The 17791-nt window shown below is 43.8% G+C and overlaps 1 protein-coding gene across 5 annotated transcripts in view; it reads right to left on the bottom strand.

Annotated features, from left to right (window-relative positions):
* EPHA5 (EPH receptor A5) overlaps nt 1-17791 on the bottom strand; it is a 186592-nt gene that overhangs the window by 143107 nt on the left and 25694 nt on the right. For all 5 annotated transcript variants that reach the window (XM_075709041.1, XM_075709039.1, XM_075709040.1 and 2 more), the window contains exon 2: nt 14604-15267. In XM_075709041.1, the coding sequence (XP_075565156.1) occupies nt 14604-15267 (664 nt within the window). The remainder of the gene's footprint in view (nt 1-14603; nt 15268-17791) is intronic.

Raw genomic sequence — 17791 nt, forward strand, 5'->3', positions numbered from 1 at the left:
CATATTTATCTTCCAGCCATGTCAGTGCAAGTCACTCCCCTGGGCCCTGACAGTACAGCATCACTTCGCAAGGCATGCCCAGCTGTGCAAGGAGGCTCACCATCTTATGTCAGAAAGCAAGTCCATGCCTAAATCCTTTTCAGGAAAGCAAGACAGATCAGAGGAATTGCTAATGATCTTAAAGCAAGGATGGCAGAAGCAGGAAGCCTGAGCCTCCTGACTCCATCAAAATTGGTTCATGGGATCTTCAGCAAGTCACCCAGCCTTTGTGTCTCAGTTTTCCCTCCTAGTACCTATCTACGAACTTAATACATGTGTGCAGCTGACAGAAGGCTGGGCAACTCCTCCAGAAGACAGCCACGGTGAAATGTCAGAGCTAGAAAGCAGCAGTGAAAAACCTCCAAAAGATCTTCCAGATTAGTATTATTCTTTAAGTAGACACTGTGGCAGAGAGGGATCACTGCAGCTCACTGTTTTCCAAGTGTTGTGGAAGCTATAGGCACCTGCAGCACCATAATCTCAGGATATTATAGTGACTCAGCCTCCTGAATGGTGGACAAGGAAGACAGCAGGATCCCAGGGTTGAAAGTGCCTTGCCTTTAGGGAAAGGAAGGATCAGATGAATCACAGCACTGTGTAATTCCTCCTACAAGACTCTTCTCTAGTGGACTCATTACCAGCTGAGGACAAGGTAGCACTGGTTTCTTGAACTGAGAAAGGCAGGCCAAACCCTATGCGCCACAAACAGTCTTTGCAAGTGAAAGCCACCACTCACTAGACCTTGTGCAAACCAGTCAGGCAGCATCTCCCCTGCTCGCAGCTGCAGCCCCTTGTGGGACCCTGGAGCACGGCAGGTACCCTGGCACTGGGAGGCAGCCAAGGGCACCTCATTTAGCCCTTTTGCTTGAAGGAGCCTTGCTAGAAAAAAGCCTTCCCCAGCCGCAACCCTCAGCGTGGGAATGGAGATGCTTGAGATCTGTGCTGGGATACTGCAAGCAGCCACAGTGCCGTAGCAACAACGTGACTTCAGCACTTAACACCTGCGATGAGATACTGCTGATAATTAGCATTGAAAACACTACTGATGTAAAGCACAGCACTAACTGATGTCTCTAGTGCTATCCCCAGTTTGGGTCAGATTGAAGATTGGCATTAATAAAGTCATCTTCTATCTCCCATGCTCCTGGAGGTCTATGCCCAAGCAAGCCAGGAGTTAAACATTAAAATTATCACCCTTCTGACACCTGAAATGTTTTCCATCAGCATCAGAGTGCCCACATAATTTACGTATCACAAATATGATTTGGCAGGATTAAAAATGGAAATAATATATCAAGGATTTGTTATTGGAAGGGAAACCATTTGCAGCATACAACAGCCCAACAGAAGAAAAGCCTGATTGCCGTGATGAATAATGCATATTGCCTATGGTACTAATTAACCTTGTACTCTGGTAAGATATTATGGAACAATAAGGCTAATTTGAATGTGGCCCGACACTTTTCCCAATGGCATCTGGAAATCAGTCTTTGGAACATGTGAAATATGAATTTGTTAAACCAGAAGCCTTTGCTCAATAAACTTTCAGGGAGAATATTTTTGTTTCTCTGTATTCACAGCCCACGCTGTTTGCATGCACATATACAATGCAAAATACAGAAGGGGACTCCACAACCAGAAATGGTCTAGCTTGGCTTTCCACAGGCCCTCACCCATCTGCCAGCAGCACTCAGGCAGTGACAACGTGCCTCCAACTAAATCCCACAATGCCTCTGCAGACTCAAATGTCCTAAGGACACAACTGCAGCATGACTGTTGCACAGCCTTGGTTTCTCACCAGAGTGGCAAATTGCTTACAACAAGCTCACTGAAAATGAATGCTGAAACTTTAAGCTAATGCTTTTATGTGTCCAACCTAAAAGCAAATGCCTCCACCTAAAAACACTGACTCTAGTTTGGGCTGGTCTTGCTTTTCTTGTAAAATACTAGTTTTCCTGTTAGCCCAAAGCTACACATGATATTAAACACACATGCTGCATTAGAAGTGCTGTGTTCTTAGTCATGTGCACAGCACACACAAAGTGTGGCAAACTAGTTGCACATACAGGCATGACCAAAGACACAGAAGGCATGATGCAAAGGCATCTTGATAAATGCATTTTGTAAGAGCATACATTCAACTAAGTTTACAGTCATGGGATCAAGTTTTCAGATAACACTGGCCAACTGTTTTATATACCACCATCTGATCTACCATAGTCTTATGTTGGGGGTAGGGGGGGAGCAGACTTTTTGGCTCTCTCCAAGCACCCTTCTGCCCTGGGAACTCCTAGGAGGCCACCAAACCAAATGGTATCCTAGAAAATTTTCAAAGGGCAGGGTCTGGCAGGAGGCACTGCGCCCCCCTCTACCAGTGCACTTAACACACACTACATTTCAGAGCCGGTGCGTGACTCACCACCTTCACCATCAGGATAACACAGGTCTTGTCAATGCCATTGGCCACAGTCAGAACTCAATCAGTAACGCTCATACAATCATTTCACTTGTCCCCAAGCACCAGATTTCCAGCTGGCAGCCAACCCACACACCCAGTGAAAACCCCATATAGCACACTAGCAAAAAAACATCAGGAGATGTCTAACTTAACTTCTGAGTATTGTGTTACCAACGCACCCAGGAGGCAAGAGCCCAAAGACATCAACGATGAGGATGCCAAGTGCAGAGCAAGTCAGTTGAGCACACAGCACCACAGCAACAGCTTAGGAAAGGCTTCCTATGATGCACTAAGTCCTGCAAGCAGCCTTGAAGGGATGACATCCCATTTTAAACTGTAATAAGAGTGAGGAGTGACTCAAAACTTCTTCCCCACTCTTTTCAACAGAGCACTGAGCAGAAACACATCAATGAACTTTAGGCTGTGTTCCCCTGCATGAGATGAGAAAGACAACCACAAAGAGCCAGAAACTCTCTGATATTTGGGAGGTTTGCAGGAGGTCAGGACCAGACCATTTCCTGAGAAACAGGTCTGATCTGAGTTACATCAATTATGAACTAAATTTCTATCCTATAGGCTGTGCTCTGCTGGCAGTCAGCGCAACACTTAATAAAGATGTAGGCCAGGAAATCATTTAGTTGTTAAGAATATATTATAAAGGATTATAAGAATATATTGTAAAGGATTATCATCTCCCTCCCACCAAAATCAATGATAAAATCCCCATTCACTACAGAGAGCACAAGACCACATTGCAACTCACTTCTGCCAGGAAACCTGCACCCAGATGTATTAGTCTGGCAGCACTATCCCATAGCAAGGGCTCCAAGTGCTGTTTCTGCCAGGCTCGGTAGTGCAGGCACCAACAGGACAGTTTTTTCTCTCTCTGGTACTAGCTAGACTCTCAACCTGAACCAATATGCCTTTGCACATGAATGATCAATTATGTCTCTCGAGCATAAGCTTCTCCCTGCATCTGTCTGTGTGGGCCCACACTGCTCTGACCCAAGCCATGTCTGTGGCATCACCCCCATCTAAATTCCCCACTATCAGCTTTGTCAGAGAATGCTACTGCTGTCACAACACCAGAGCAAGTCCTAGCTGCTGTGATACTTCGTTTGTCTGGACAGCAGCATGCCTGGAAGGATGACTGCCCTGTTTTAGTGGAAGTATGCAAGACAATCAAGGCCAGCTAAGCAAACTAGTTTTGACATATTAAATCATGCTTGAACTGTGAGAGCAAAGAAAAATAATGTAAAAGCTCTTCTAAAAAAAAAAAAAAAGGCTTTACAAATAAATAAATAATATGGGCCAGCCTTGTGCACAGGAAGGGGAGAAAAGCTTTTATCTGAGCCTGACTGAGGACTTTGGGTAGGCAGAGGGGAAAAGATTATTTTGCAAGGCAGACACCTGCCTTTTTCTGCAGAGGTTTGTAGCCATTTCCCTGCATTTCACTTCTAGGATGAGTCTCTTGCTGATCACCTGCTATGGCATTGAAAGAGCATCAAGCACTTGAGCAAAAACCAGCCCCAAAATCAGGTAGGACCAGAAGAGTGAAATCCCATCATCTATGCCTGCCCCTTACCAGCACACTCATATGCATGCAAAAGCCCTAAGCAACATCCGACTTGCTACTGGAGGATCCCATGACTGGTTTTGCCATGGTACTCTGTGAGCCTTTAGCTATTTTTACCTCAAATTCCCTCTGCAGACACATTGCTCTAGAGGTTTCTTCCTGGAGAGATAATAATCTGCTCCAAGTCAACCATTGCAATGCAGGAAATCCCACCAGCACAGTCACAGGGCACACGTGGACCTTGGCAATCAACCATGGCACCTCCCCATCATCATGAACCCTGTCCTCCCTGCTGTGGGTTTCCTCCAGTAATTAACATGCTCAATTGCCTTGGATTTATACTAATAAAACACTGGCTCCCGTCCCAAGATCCCATCATCACTGGTGCTTCTCAAACACGCAGAGCCCCAGCAGTAATGAAGCCCATGGTCCTGGCTCTGTCACTGCCTGGGTTCCAGGCTATCTGCAAAGCAGCTCAGAGCTGGGAAGCTGCAACCCACAGGCTGCTTCCGCAGATTACCAAATTAGCTCGTAGGGAGCAGCTTTTCCTTTGGCTCTGCAGTAATTAAAAAGCTTCCTTTCCAGGCAGCTTTCGAAGGCAACGCTGTGACCTCTGTCACCATTGCAATGGGATGGCTGACTGTCCAGCTCAGTGTAAGACCTCTAATGCATTATTTGGGGAATTAGTACTGTAGCAGAACAACCCTTATGACCACGCAGGAGGCAGCCATTTCACTCAGTGGATGGTAACTGCGACTCCAGAGTTCAGTAAAGATCATGTTGGGTCCCTAAGCAGGCTCACTTTATTCAAGTAATACTAGTCACACACATGCAGAGGGACTGGAGAGTCTGCTGGGGCAGGGGATGCTTTTTTTATCTATATGCAGAGAGTCTGGTACTCAATAACACTGAGGCTTTTGCAGCAAAAGGGACCTTCAGGCAGAGATGGACTCCTCAGCACAGCTTCCACACTGGGCAGAGGCTCCAGTTGATATGAGAGTCCTGCTCAGAAAATGTACCTCCAGGCCAAACTTTTTTTTGAAGGAAAGCATCTAACTGAGGTACAAAAGCAAGACTTTTGCAAAGACAACTTCTGTTCAAATTCCGGCTCTAGAGAAATGGTAAGTTTGTTGTTACTTCCCAATGAATCCACCCAGAGATGAATGATCTTACAAGGGTTTTAGGTTAGTCTATGACCATAAAAAGAGCACATGGGATCAAGTACAGCATTGACATCCAGAGGCCTGGTTGAGGCTCTAGCCTCTGACTGGCACTGAACAACTCAGCCTCTGGCCCAAGGCTGTCATTGTTAAACAGGGAACAGTGACTCTGACCTCCTTCATGAAGTAGATCCTTCAAGATCCAACAGAGAAAAGCCCTTTGTATGACCTGGAAATGTTTTTAATAGTCTGTACTAACTATTTATTTCCTCACACTGAAAGAATCACATCTGAAATGCCAGGAAAGCTGCTCATAAGTCACTCAAAGGCTACCATGAGGACTTGACTCAGGATACACCACCAAGTCTCACCCCAAGAATGGGTGACGTCCCAAGCTGGTGCTGCCTGCTCTGCCATGCTGGCCAGGCAGACCTGCCATGGGAGCTGAGCCCACCACCATCACCACCCCAGTGGGCTGTGCAAGGATATCAGGCTGAAGATGCAGATGAAGATGTTCTGCTGATACGTATCCTCTCCCAACCCACCCTGCTTCCAGGAACATAACCTCAGGCAGCACAGGGAGGCATGCAGGCAGGGACAGCCTTGTTTCACTCCCCAGTCAGTGGATTTAGGATAGGACTAGAGGAAATGGGCTCAAGCTGCACCAGAGGAGGTTTAGATTGGATATTAGGAAACATTTCTTCATGGAAAGAGTAGTCAAGCATTGGAACAGGCTGCTCAGAGAGGTGGTGGAGTCAACATCCCTGGAAGTGTTCAAAAAACAGGTAGATGTGGCAATCTGGGACATGGTTGAGTGGGCATAGTGGCGTTGGATTGATGGTTGGAATGATGATCTTAGAGATCCTTTCCAATCTTAATGATTCCTAGTTTTTACTTTCATTAAAAATAATCCAGCCACTAAGCCAGGAAACACAAAATTGCTATTCTACCCTTAATTGGTTTAGTGGTGGACATGGTAATGTTAGGTTAATGGTTGGACTGGATAATCTTAAAGGTCTTTTCCAACCTAAATGATTCTATGATTTGTCCTGATAATGCCACTGAGTTGCAGCTCTTAAAGCTTGGTTGTGGGTTTGGTTTTCTTTTTGGAGGGGGGGGGGGGGGGGGGGGGGGGTAGTGCAGCACACAGGAATTTCCTTGGCCTTAACTTGATTGACTGTCATTTACAGTGAGAAGAAATTTGTCATCTTAAATCCCAATTCTTCAAACTTCAGCTGTTTTTTTGAGGACATAAATTTATAAATATAAGAGGTATATGGAAGTAATAAGGGACACCCACAAACCTGGCATTGTCTCTTTTGTCTTTTTTCCTTCATTTGTTTTGGGTATATAGTTTGGGGTTTATATAACACCTAGCCCACTCTTCGAGTTCATTCCAGCATTAACAACCTCATAGACACCCTGAGGGAAATAAAAAATGGAAGCGCATCAGTACCATGCTCAATACAACCTTAACCATATGTTGTTTGTGGATACCATCATCTCTATACTAGATTAACTTCTTCAGTGATAGAAAATAAGGAAAATTCCAGCAAAATAAATGGGCATCTCTGTTTACATGAAGAACAGATTCACCTCTTTCTGCAGACATCTGTGTTGCAGTGTCTTTGCTCTTATTGCAGTCTGCTGAACACTTACCTTATACGCAATACAAGTTTATCCAGCTAGAGAAATGAAATAAAGAGTAAGCTGCGAATCTGTTCATACAAGGCACAATTGTAGCCTCCTTCTGTGGAGCCTGGATTTCAACTTCAATGTTAACCCAAAGCAAGTTAAAATGGTCAAGATGTAAAGCATGCAGAGAAAAGCTTATTATTGAAATGTTAACACATCATTAACTACTGCTAAGTGTTTCTAAATGAGAAACACAAAACTGTAAACCTGAATTATGAACAAAACACAACAGTACAACTTAATTTTATTACCCCATATAAATTAGGTAGAATCAAGCTTCTGACAAATGAGCTCTGGCAGACCCTTGGCAGTTCGAGAGGTTGCAGCCACCCTCTTGCTACAGATCACCATCCAGGGATAGGGCCCATGCCTTATTTGCTACCAGACCAGGTCATCAAGACTAGGCCTCCATTGGGCACGTCAGTTCATGGGCAGACTATCCAGTTCTGCAGAGCCAGCAGCAGCTTTCAGCAATGGGACAGAGTGGGCAGCTGAGACAGCAATATCTTAAATCAAGGCAATTAAATTCACTGCATTGCCAACCAGCATTCATGTACTTTATCCTTAGCATTTCTCCAGAGTCATTAATTGTGGTTTTTAGAAACAATTAACAAGAAAGCTGTTTCCAAGCAATTCAAAGTCAAAGGTGGCAATCAAAGGAATGTAACAGCACCATGGCTAACACTCCTTTTCTCCTGCAATACCTCTCCTATCTCATAATTTAAGACATTCCCTAGCTACCAATGTATACCCTACACTGAAGAATGCTAAAACCAAAGTCAGTATTCAAGTTAGTTATCTAGGATCAGACTAAAAAGCATACCCTAAGATCTACCCCAAAATATCTTATGGCTAAGAAGCAAACATGGCTTCTCCCAAGTAGTTAGCGATAAGACAAGAGGAAATGGGCTCAAGCTGCACCAGAGGAGGTTTAGATTGGATATTAGGAAACATTTCTTCACGGAAAGGGTAGTCAAGCATTGGAACAGGCTGCTCAGAGAGGTGGTGGAGTCAACATCCCTGGAAGTGTTCAAAAAACAGGTAGACATGGCACTTTGGGACATGATTTAGTGGGCATGGTGGTGTTGGGTTGATGATTGGAATTATGATCTAAGAGGTCCTTTCCAACCTTAATGATTCCTAGTTTTTACTTTCATTAAAAATAATCCAGCCACCAAGCCAGGAAACATAAAATTGCTACTCTACCCTTAATTGGTTTAGTGGTGGACTTGGTAATGTTAGGTTAATGGTTGGACTGGATGATCTTAAAGGTGTTTTTGAACCTAAACGATTCTGTGATTCTATGACCTTCACAGTTTACACTTTTGGAGCCATTTCCAAACCCGACTTTATTTGCATTGCTCAATCTACACTTTTTGGCGGGGGGTTGGGGGGGAATAAAGTACTTCTTAACTGTCCTTCTGGAAGGTGACTGCACAGCAGCCACGCTGCAAAGAACAGTAAGGTTAAGTTGGTCAAAGTAATGGCCTAAAAGCATTGCTGCAGAATGAGGAAAGATCTTCAGAGTCATCAGGGTTACAAGCATACAAGGTAGCACAGAAGGTTACAACTCATTAGCAAAGCACGATATATTGCACACACACAGATACCATGCCTCCTATAATGAGGACAAATACACATGCAAAATAAAACAAAGAACAGAGTAATATTTAATCAATCCTGTTGCAACACAGTTTTGATCTGTGGAAAACATTTCCCTGCTCTTGATAATTAGTTCAGCTGCAGAACAAAACACCAAAATATATACATGCATGCACCTCTCTACAGAATAAAACTTATTCCCCCTCCAGTGACAACTGCCTTTTGCTGAATTGTGGCATTCAAGTCATTTTCTTTACATTTGAAAAGATAATACACACTGTGCAGCCAAAAATTCAGCTATTCTGACACTGGTTGGTTTTGTGCCTAATTAAAATTAACTAGGCACTTCAGCTCATAATTATATAAACACCTACCATGCTATACTCCCAGCCAATTTGGTTTTAATCAGAAAAATGCACAAGAAGTATGAATGATGGGCAAAGAACTCCCTGGAGGGCCAAACATATTTCCAAATTCAGTATTCTCCATATACTGAATATTTCCATCAATGTTTTTCTTGCCATGTAATCACCTCCCAGTAGAACAATTAAAAAGAGGTTTGTTTGGTTTTTTTAATCCCTGGACTTTGCTTGCTTTCCACTCCACCACAAGGGTAAAAGCACACTTGCCTTATTCACCTGAGTCCCACCTGGGAAGTCTCCCACAAGTCAGGCAAGATTTAGCAGTACACTCTTTCTAGCATCTGTAACAAGGACTTTAGAGCAAGAATTCAGCCAACCTGAGGCAGAGAGGCACACAAGCAAGTTGTGGAGGAGGTTGAAGAAAAGTTTCCCCCCTCCTGCGCCTACATCAGATGCAAAAACAAAAATACTGGCTGCTTCAGAGCAAAAGCCCAAGCTCCAAAATAAGGTTACCTGTGCAGCAGCACATTTCCATTTCCTAGAAATAAGGGGAACAGGGAAAGCAAAGGCTGAGCTTGCAGCACTGCATCACCTGAGGAAGCCACACACAGTGAATTTGTTAAAAATACAGTTGGGTTTTTTTTTTTTTTACTGTGGTATCAGCTATGTGTTTCATTCACAAGTCAGGCCTCTCGGATAGCTGATGTGCAGACACAGAAACACAACAGTCATCAAGCATGGCTCTGCCATCACCACCTTTGCAAGCCCTCAGTCGCCTCCCAACCCTCCACAGACAGTGCCTTCCGCTACCCACCAGCCAAGGGTCACTACCTCTGCCTGCCTGCCCCTGCACAGCTGCAAAAAAACAACTGCTTCCAAATATCCTTCCAATAGCTGATCAACAGGGGGGCAATCACCACTCTGGGAAAGTGCCTTCAAACATCTGCACTGATTGCACCACTCTCGGAGGAAGATGAGTAATTCTGCTTTGCCCCCCAATCAGCCAGCAACAAAATCACCCAAGAACTGATTAGGCAGGTAAACTTCTGATCTACGTAAGCTAACTACCTATGTCAATTAGTTTTAATTATATCCAGAATAAGACCTGCCAACATGAGTTTTTTTCTGCAGCCTTTGTTTTCTGTAAGAAATCTTCGTTTCTCTTGGCAAGAGCTCAGCTGAATCACAACACAAGTAATGAACAATCAGCAAAACCAAATACTGTTTTGTAAATGAATTGAGGTATGTTCAAAGTTGACTAAGGGAAGAATAATCAAACAAACATCAATATTTAAGAAAGCAGAAGGGCTTGAACATTCTAGAGTTGTTTTATAAAAAAAATATCCAGTATTTCCTCTGGCAGCAATTCCTTTCTAAAATCAGAAAACCATACCCCAACCCATCCTCCCTCCAGCCCTCGGTTTCAAAGTTCTTCCTCAGAAGGCAGCAAGGATGAAGAGAGATTTCACTGAGTTTTCCTCCATTATTTTGTCCACCTCTAACATCTGTAATCTTGACCATACCTTGTAGCTGGCTAAAACTGGCTGTACTTCTTTTGATGTCTCTTCAAGTAGCAGCATCACCAATTCTTGAAAAGGAGAACCTTGCAACCTCCTGAACTCATTACTCATCTTTTCAGCTTGGCTCTCATTCAGTGCAGTTTTTCTTTTTTTTTTTCTTTTCCCCCCTCAAATATTTAATTAATTTGTGATTCAGCTCTAAGAGCAGCTGAAAAAATATCAGGCTCTGCAAATCAATTACATCCGCAGTTACCACTCTGCAGTCCCCCAGTCACTAGCAGGACTTCACCACTGCAAGTGTATTTGGGTCTCATGTCAACATCCCCTCCCTTCCAGTAGCATGAGCTCCAAAGCCTTTAAAGGCATAAAAATAAGCACTTCTTGCTTCTCACTGAGAACATACTGGGCTGAAGGTGAGGATGAATACAAAGAGAAGTGCCAGAAGGTGCCCTTTTCACAGTGACTTTATTCATTTCCTATTCAAACCCCAATGGTGAGCCCTGCTGTATATAGTAAGCAACTAAAATCTAAGTTACAATAAAACTCACCTACACCCAGTGCAGGAAGAAGGAAAGCATAGACGAGGGCAGATAAGAAATTGTTTGGCCAAACCCTTAAATGGGTAAAGACAGAGACTTTAGTGGTGCTACATCAAGTTTTACAGCATTTTAGGATCTGGCCCTCAACTTTGGTTAGTAGTGCCTGCTAAGGAGACCACCATTAGGAGACTTAAAATTGGCCAAACAGACTTGAAACTGGGCATTTTCCAGCTTGTGAAAATGCTTGGGAACATTTCCATAAGGACCCATTCAGACAGCACAGGCTGAGCAGAGGCAAAGCCAATAACCATCGGTCCTTCAGTGGCACCCAAGCACCACTCTGGAAACCACGGTAGAAATTCACAGAGCAACTGCTTTCATTTCTCTCATTAACTAGCACAGGAATTTATTCTTGTGAATAATGAACCTTAACACTGGTCCTTTATAAACATGTCCCAAAACAGTCACAATTTACCTCTAGCTGTCCCATAGAAGTTGCTGATAAATGGGTCATGTTGCCAAAGAAGGTGTAAAAATCCAAGTAGTTTGGGTTCTTTACAGTAACTACTACCTAGCTGCCTATATTAATTGAGAGAGCAAGCACATTACATAAGGAGATCAGACCATGTCACATTTACAACCTCAGTGTCTCCAGCAAAAGAAATTGCTCAGCCTTCTTCAAACAGGAACCCTGCTGACAAGATGATGAATTCAGAACATCATTGCCAATTAATGATTTGTACGCAGAAGGGATTTCAATAGTTCCCATATGTTTGTGAGGGTGACTGGTATTTACATCACCTCTAATAAGAGAGCGTAGCCTGCTCTGTCCAGACATGAGACTAGAGCTCAGAAAATGTCATCTTTGCAGGAGAAATTTTAATAAACAAAGCCAGGTTGTTCTGGGTTGATAATGTTTCCCAAAGCATGGTCACTAATAACCTGCTTAAGCCTACGTGAAAGCAAGCAGGGAGACCACTTGCAAGATGCACCTAAGTGATTTACAAACCAAAGGTCAGAAGTCATTTAGGTGTTTGTCAAAACTATACCACAGAGTGCCAAGACGACTGTTGTGTGAGCCAGGAGCATGGAGTGCATTTCCTAAACACCAGTCAGGCTGGGGCAGGGGGGAAGAAAGCATCTACAAGCACACAGAACCTTTCTTGGTGTTACTTATTCCACTTATGGGCTGCAAAGTTTAACTTTGCTGTCCTAGAAAAAAAATCTCATCCTTGTGAATATAACAATATCCAAACCAGAAAGCATTTCACTCACACAGGTTATCAGCATGAACTCCGTGCACACTGCATGCAGACCTCCTGAATGGCCTAAGGCTGAATGTGTCTTATCAACTGAGCATTTCGAAGCCAACCAGCAGGAAATGCTTGGCACAATGACCTGAGTTAAACACAGGACGTCCAAATGAGGGCCTCAAACAGACTTTGCCGTAGGCACTCAGAGCCCAATGTCCCATTGATTTGGTGATGGAATTTAGGGCTTTCCTACAAACAAGAATTATGGGCTTTAACAGCTCTAGAGCAATTAAAGTGATAAACTCCTGCTGAGGGTGCAGGCTGTAGGTGAAATATAAAAGTAGTTTATGTGGGTATGCCTTATGACAGAAGCGCAAGGGTACGTCACCACAAAGCATCTTAGACTTCCAAACTGTGATCACAGTTCTACCCAACACAGTCATAAAATGTGAGGACAGTGTCTGGCCCCTCAATTGACTAAGAAAAATAAATTTAAAAAACAACCCACACCCCAAAATGGAAAGCAGAACCTCATATCACTAAGGTCTTCTGAAAGCACACCCCAAATTGGTCTCAGCACTACCAGAGATCCAACCACTCTACAGGCACAGTAAGCTCTTCAAAGATACTCCCATGAAACCTGAGAGTATCTAGTTTAAACCAGTCCAGGTTTTTTTGTTTGGATTTTTTTTTGTGTGTTTTGTTTTTTGCTTGGTTTTGAGATCTTTAAGAGTGCTTTGAGATATCCCATGCTGCATGAGCAGCATGGGAGGGCAGGATTTGAAAGTTGATTAATGGATGTACCCCTTTCCTCCAAAAATTCTTACAGGTGACTGAAGTCAGTGTCTAGACATAGCACCCAACCAGTGCATATTATTTTGGGACATGGTATTTTTAGCCATAATGAAGCAGATCCTCAATGATCTATCCAACCCACACCCCTCATCTGTGACAGTCTAGATTTCCTCAGCTTGGGCTAATGTTGATCCTTAGCTCCCCTTGTGCAGTATCAAACATCAAGTCCAACTCTTCTTCCCCCCTAAACAGAAGAAGTATCTTTACTGGCACAGGAAAAGCAAAACCAAGTCAGATTTTGCTGTATTGACTACATCTGCAGAAAAAGGAGACTATCCTGGTCAAAAAGCACACTCCACACACTGTTTACTAGAGGTTTCTCCAAAAACAAACATACCTACATTTTCTCTCCAAGTCAACCCTTGAAGAGACTTGAACTATGTAATCTTCAGGGGCACAGTGTGTGACCAAGGACTAAAGGATCAAGGCCACAGTTTGCTTTGGATATGTACTGATCTAGCCTTTGCACCAACACTACAAACACCAATAACAAGCATCTGGAGTGAGGTAAAGAGAAAACACAACACCAACTTCAGCTGGAGCAGAATCCCTCTGCCTTTCCCACAGGTTATCTATTACTAAGCAGCTGCAAGTACAAGGCAATTAAGATGGGACCAATGACCAACATAACAATTTTGCAAAAAGCAAACCACATGGAAATCTTTTTTCTTTCCCCTTCTCTTTTATGTCCGAATAGGTTTTAAACTACCTGCTACACATTTACAACAGAAGGGCAATTCTATAAACAAGCATGTAATACAGCAAACCATAAAATGAGATTATACACTCTTAGAGTATGCTGCACTTCAAAAGTATTCTTTTTCAGGTCTTGAGCTTCAGATATCCTAGATCTCTTGCACAAGGCCCCTGATGATTCAGGAGACCTATGCTGATCAGCAACTCAGGAACCTCAGCCAGGTACTTGTGTGAAAACTTCAGCACATATGGAATCATTTTTATCAGTGGGGCTTTAGGTTTAACTCTGAACAGCTGAGCAGCTTTGTATTAAACTATTTACCAGAGAGGAAAATCAATCAATTCACACCACATCGAATTCCCCCACCCCCCCAACAATAGAGTGAAAAAGAGAGAACATACTCCTTTTAAATACAGAACCAAAATACATCTTGCATAGGGAGATTAATTTCAAACATTCTGGTACAGTCCAGAAAAAAGAAACCAAGCTTCTAAAATTCATAAGGAAACCCCAATACTGAGGAAAAATAACATAAGCTTTAAATAACAGATAAGATAGCAATTGCCTCATGGACCCAATGGTACAGTGCTCCAAAGGTAATAGTGGCATGCCAGATTCTCCTTGTCCACAGCCCTCTACGCACTGGAAAGACCTGTACACAGGTGTGAAGTCCCACTACATCCAGCCAAGGCCCCTCTCTTCATGCTGTCACAGTCCTTCAAAGGACCTCAGTGGAAGTGAGAACCTGACCCACCATTGTCAACGCAACCAGGCATTAAAGACATGGAAGAAAAGAAAGCGAAGACCTCAGCAGCGTCAGCACAGCACCCTCCCAGCAGACCCTTACCTTGGCAGGTGTTGTTCTTCTCCTCATACCCTGCCTTGCACAAGCACTTCCCGATAGGCACCAGCCATTCCCCCTCAGCACTGCAGTGCATCTTCGGCGCCTCCTCGGTCACTGAGTGGTTGACACAGACGCCTGCCACCTCTAGCAGCTGCGAGGAATCCGCTCCTGTGATGGTGTCAGGAAAGCGGGCCAGGTTGCGGATCACCGATGGGCATTTCTTGTAGTACACACGCACAGAGACCAGGGCGATGCAGGCACCCACATCCTGGAAAGCAAGGTAAAATCCCTTTTTCGTTAGGGGCCCGACATCTCTCACCTCTGTGTTTAGCTTCATAACTCTGTCACCAAGGTCTAACTCTGTGAAGCTCTCATCAGCAGCAATGGTATCGATCTTGATGTACTGGTTTTCTTTGATATTCCTCCCATCTTCATCATCTGATTCAAAGTAATACATGTTAAAAGTCTCTTTGCAAGTCCCAAGTCCTCCTGGAAGGCTGTTACAGTCCCTCAGGGTGAATTTGAGCTCAATGAAGATGCGGGATGCCCCTTCATTAGAGATCCAGCTGGTCAGAAGCCAGTTGTTCTGATTCTGTTCCATTACCTTGCATACTTGGTATGTGTGTATCGGAGCATAGTTTTCATCCACCTCACCAATTTCTTCCCACTGTATAAAAAGAAAAAGTATTACTTTTTCAAAAAGTTACAGCTCCTACAAAATCTTAACTTTCCCATCTAAGAGCACCTTGGGCTTCAAAGGTTCAGGAGGACTTTCGGGGGGTGGGGGATATTTTAAATGGCAAAGTTTTCCATACTGGAGGCTTGATACATTCCTGATAAAGTCAGATAAAAGACCCTTCAGAAATATAAAAGGATGCTAGTTAAAACCTTTTGTTTCAGACATTTCAGAAGTGGGAAAACATACTGCTGGGTTTGTCCACTAGTACTTTGTTAGGGAACAAAACAGAAGCAGATGGGGCCATGAGTTGGTCTTTTCCAATGCATCCAACTTGTGGGGGGGTGGGGAATATCTATTTACAGTTTGTCTGTCCCCACCTCCCCAGGCTCCTTTCTACCACATTCTCAAATCACTGCCCAATGCAATGAGGATGACCACATTTCTCCACGCTATTCTCCCCCACCAAACAGCCTGCCAGAAAATCAGAGTGATACATGAAATAAATAGGCCTTTGCTCTCCCCAGGCGTGCTAGTCAGAGGACCTCCTTTGCTCATGCAAAGAGAAGATTACTTCCAATAAAGGTTACAGGGATCTGCAAATCTTGAGCTGTTTGTGTGCTACACAGGCTTTTAAGCAGAGCTCCAGATAAATTCTCACAGCTGTTTGTGCGAATTGTAACAACTGTTTTTTCATTTTATTTTGGCCATGCTCTGAAATGCATCATGTGGAAGCAATGTTTTTTCCTGATCCAGCACAATACAGTTAGTAGCACCACAACAGTGCCTACAGTAGAGACACTACATTAATGTCTCCTCTCTGCTTTTGAGAACTGTAGTGTCACATTAAGAGATTAGATTAACCCACATGAGTACAGCAAAGAACTTGGGAGAACCAGTGATGGTTTCAGTTTCATTCCCTTCTACTTCTGACCCTTCATCTGCAAGGGCTTAATTCCCAAAGCCTCTTCCATCCTCTGCTCAGCATTGCTGCCCACATCTACTCACAGCTGCAGACACAGCACAATTTAAAGGTGCTCTGGTACAAGGTAATAGCTATATTCCAAGCTGCATATCTTCTAAGGCCAAAGGCCAATTTTTTTCATTGGAAATACAGCCCCAGATCAAGTTGAGAACCTTCTCAACCCAGGTGCCATTATTGCAGAGCTGACAAGGAACATGCTCAGAGTCAACATAATGATGAAGTGTTTAAGGGAAATGCTGTTCTTAAATTCTACACTAAAATAGCACCAACAAGTGGCATGAAAACACAACCTGATGCTACAGTCCAAAAAGAGTTATAAATACCACCATCAGAAAAGCATTTCCTCTCTTCCCTGACCTGGGATGCGAAAGTGGGAACTTCTGCAATTTCAGCAAGACATGCCCACTGCGATGCACAGAGTTCACATGTACCAGTCTTCCGAGTGAGGAACCTAACCTGAGGACATTTTTGTCATGCTAAGCAGTATTTTCATTTCTAAATCCTTTCTGTCCCTGGGCTTACAGAGGCCATGACCCTACTGTGATTAACATGTACTTGTCACTTCACCCTTCCTGGCAGTGCCACAGAGTTAGCTGGAGATAAGCCTGCAGTGAAAACTAGGCAGCTCTGTGCAGGATTCATGCCTAACTTTGAGGAGAGGCAATTAATTACAAAGAGTAGACCCACTGAGAAAACACACAGGAAAAGTATGCAAGATACCACAAATCTGCAGCTAGCTTTTCTACATTCCAGTGAATAGGGTGGGTTTAGATACATGAAATTAAAAAGCAGAAAAGCAGCATTCTTCATCTACTGTGGTTGAGTGCTAAATATGCTGTACATATATGCTTCCAAGTGGATTTAACATGACACTATGTAAATGCAAAGTCTTATTTTTATCAATGGCAAGTCTCCATTTGATGAAAAGGGAGGGTATCATAGAATCTTAGAATGCTTTGGGTTGGAAGGGACCTTTAGAGATCATCCAGCCCACCCCCCCTGCAGTGAGCAGGGACAGCTTTAACTAGATCAGGTTGCTCAGAGCCCCATCCAACCTCACCTTGAATGTTGCCAGGGATGGGGCCTCTGCCACCTCTCTGGGCAACCTGTTCCAGTGCTTCACCACCCTCAATGTAAAAAATTTCTTCCTTATATCCACTCTAAATCTATCATCCTTTAATTTAAATCCGTTATTCCTTGTCCTGTCACAACAGGCCTTGCTAAAAAGATTCTCCCCATCTTTCCTGTAGGCCCCCTTTAAGTACTGAAAGGCTGCCATAAGATCTCCCTGCAGCCTTCCCTTCTCCAGGCTGAGCAACCCCAACTCTCTCAGCCTGGCCTCATAGGAGAGGTGCTCCAGCCCTCGGATCATTTTTGTGGACCTCCTCTGGACCCACTCCAACAGGTCCATGTCCTTCTTGTGCTGAGGGCCCCAGAGCTGGACGCAGTACTCCAGGTGAGGTCTCACCAGAGCAGAGCAGAGGGGCAGAATCCCCTCCCTCGACCTGCTGGCCACGCTTCTTTTGATGC

Source organism: Pelecanus crispus, chromosome 4 (genome assembly GCF_030463565.1).
Source record: "Pelecanus crispus isolate bPelCri1 chromosome 4, bPelCri1.pri, whole genome shotgun sequence".
Taxonomy (NCBI): Eukaryota; Metazoa; Chordata; class Aves; order Pelecaniformes; family Pelecanidae; genus Pelecanus; species Pelecanus crispus.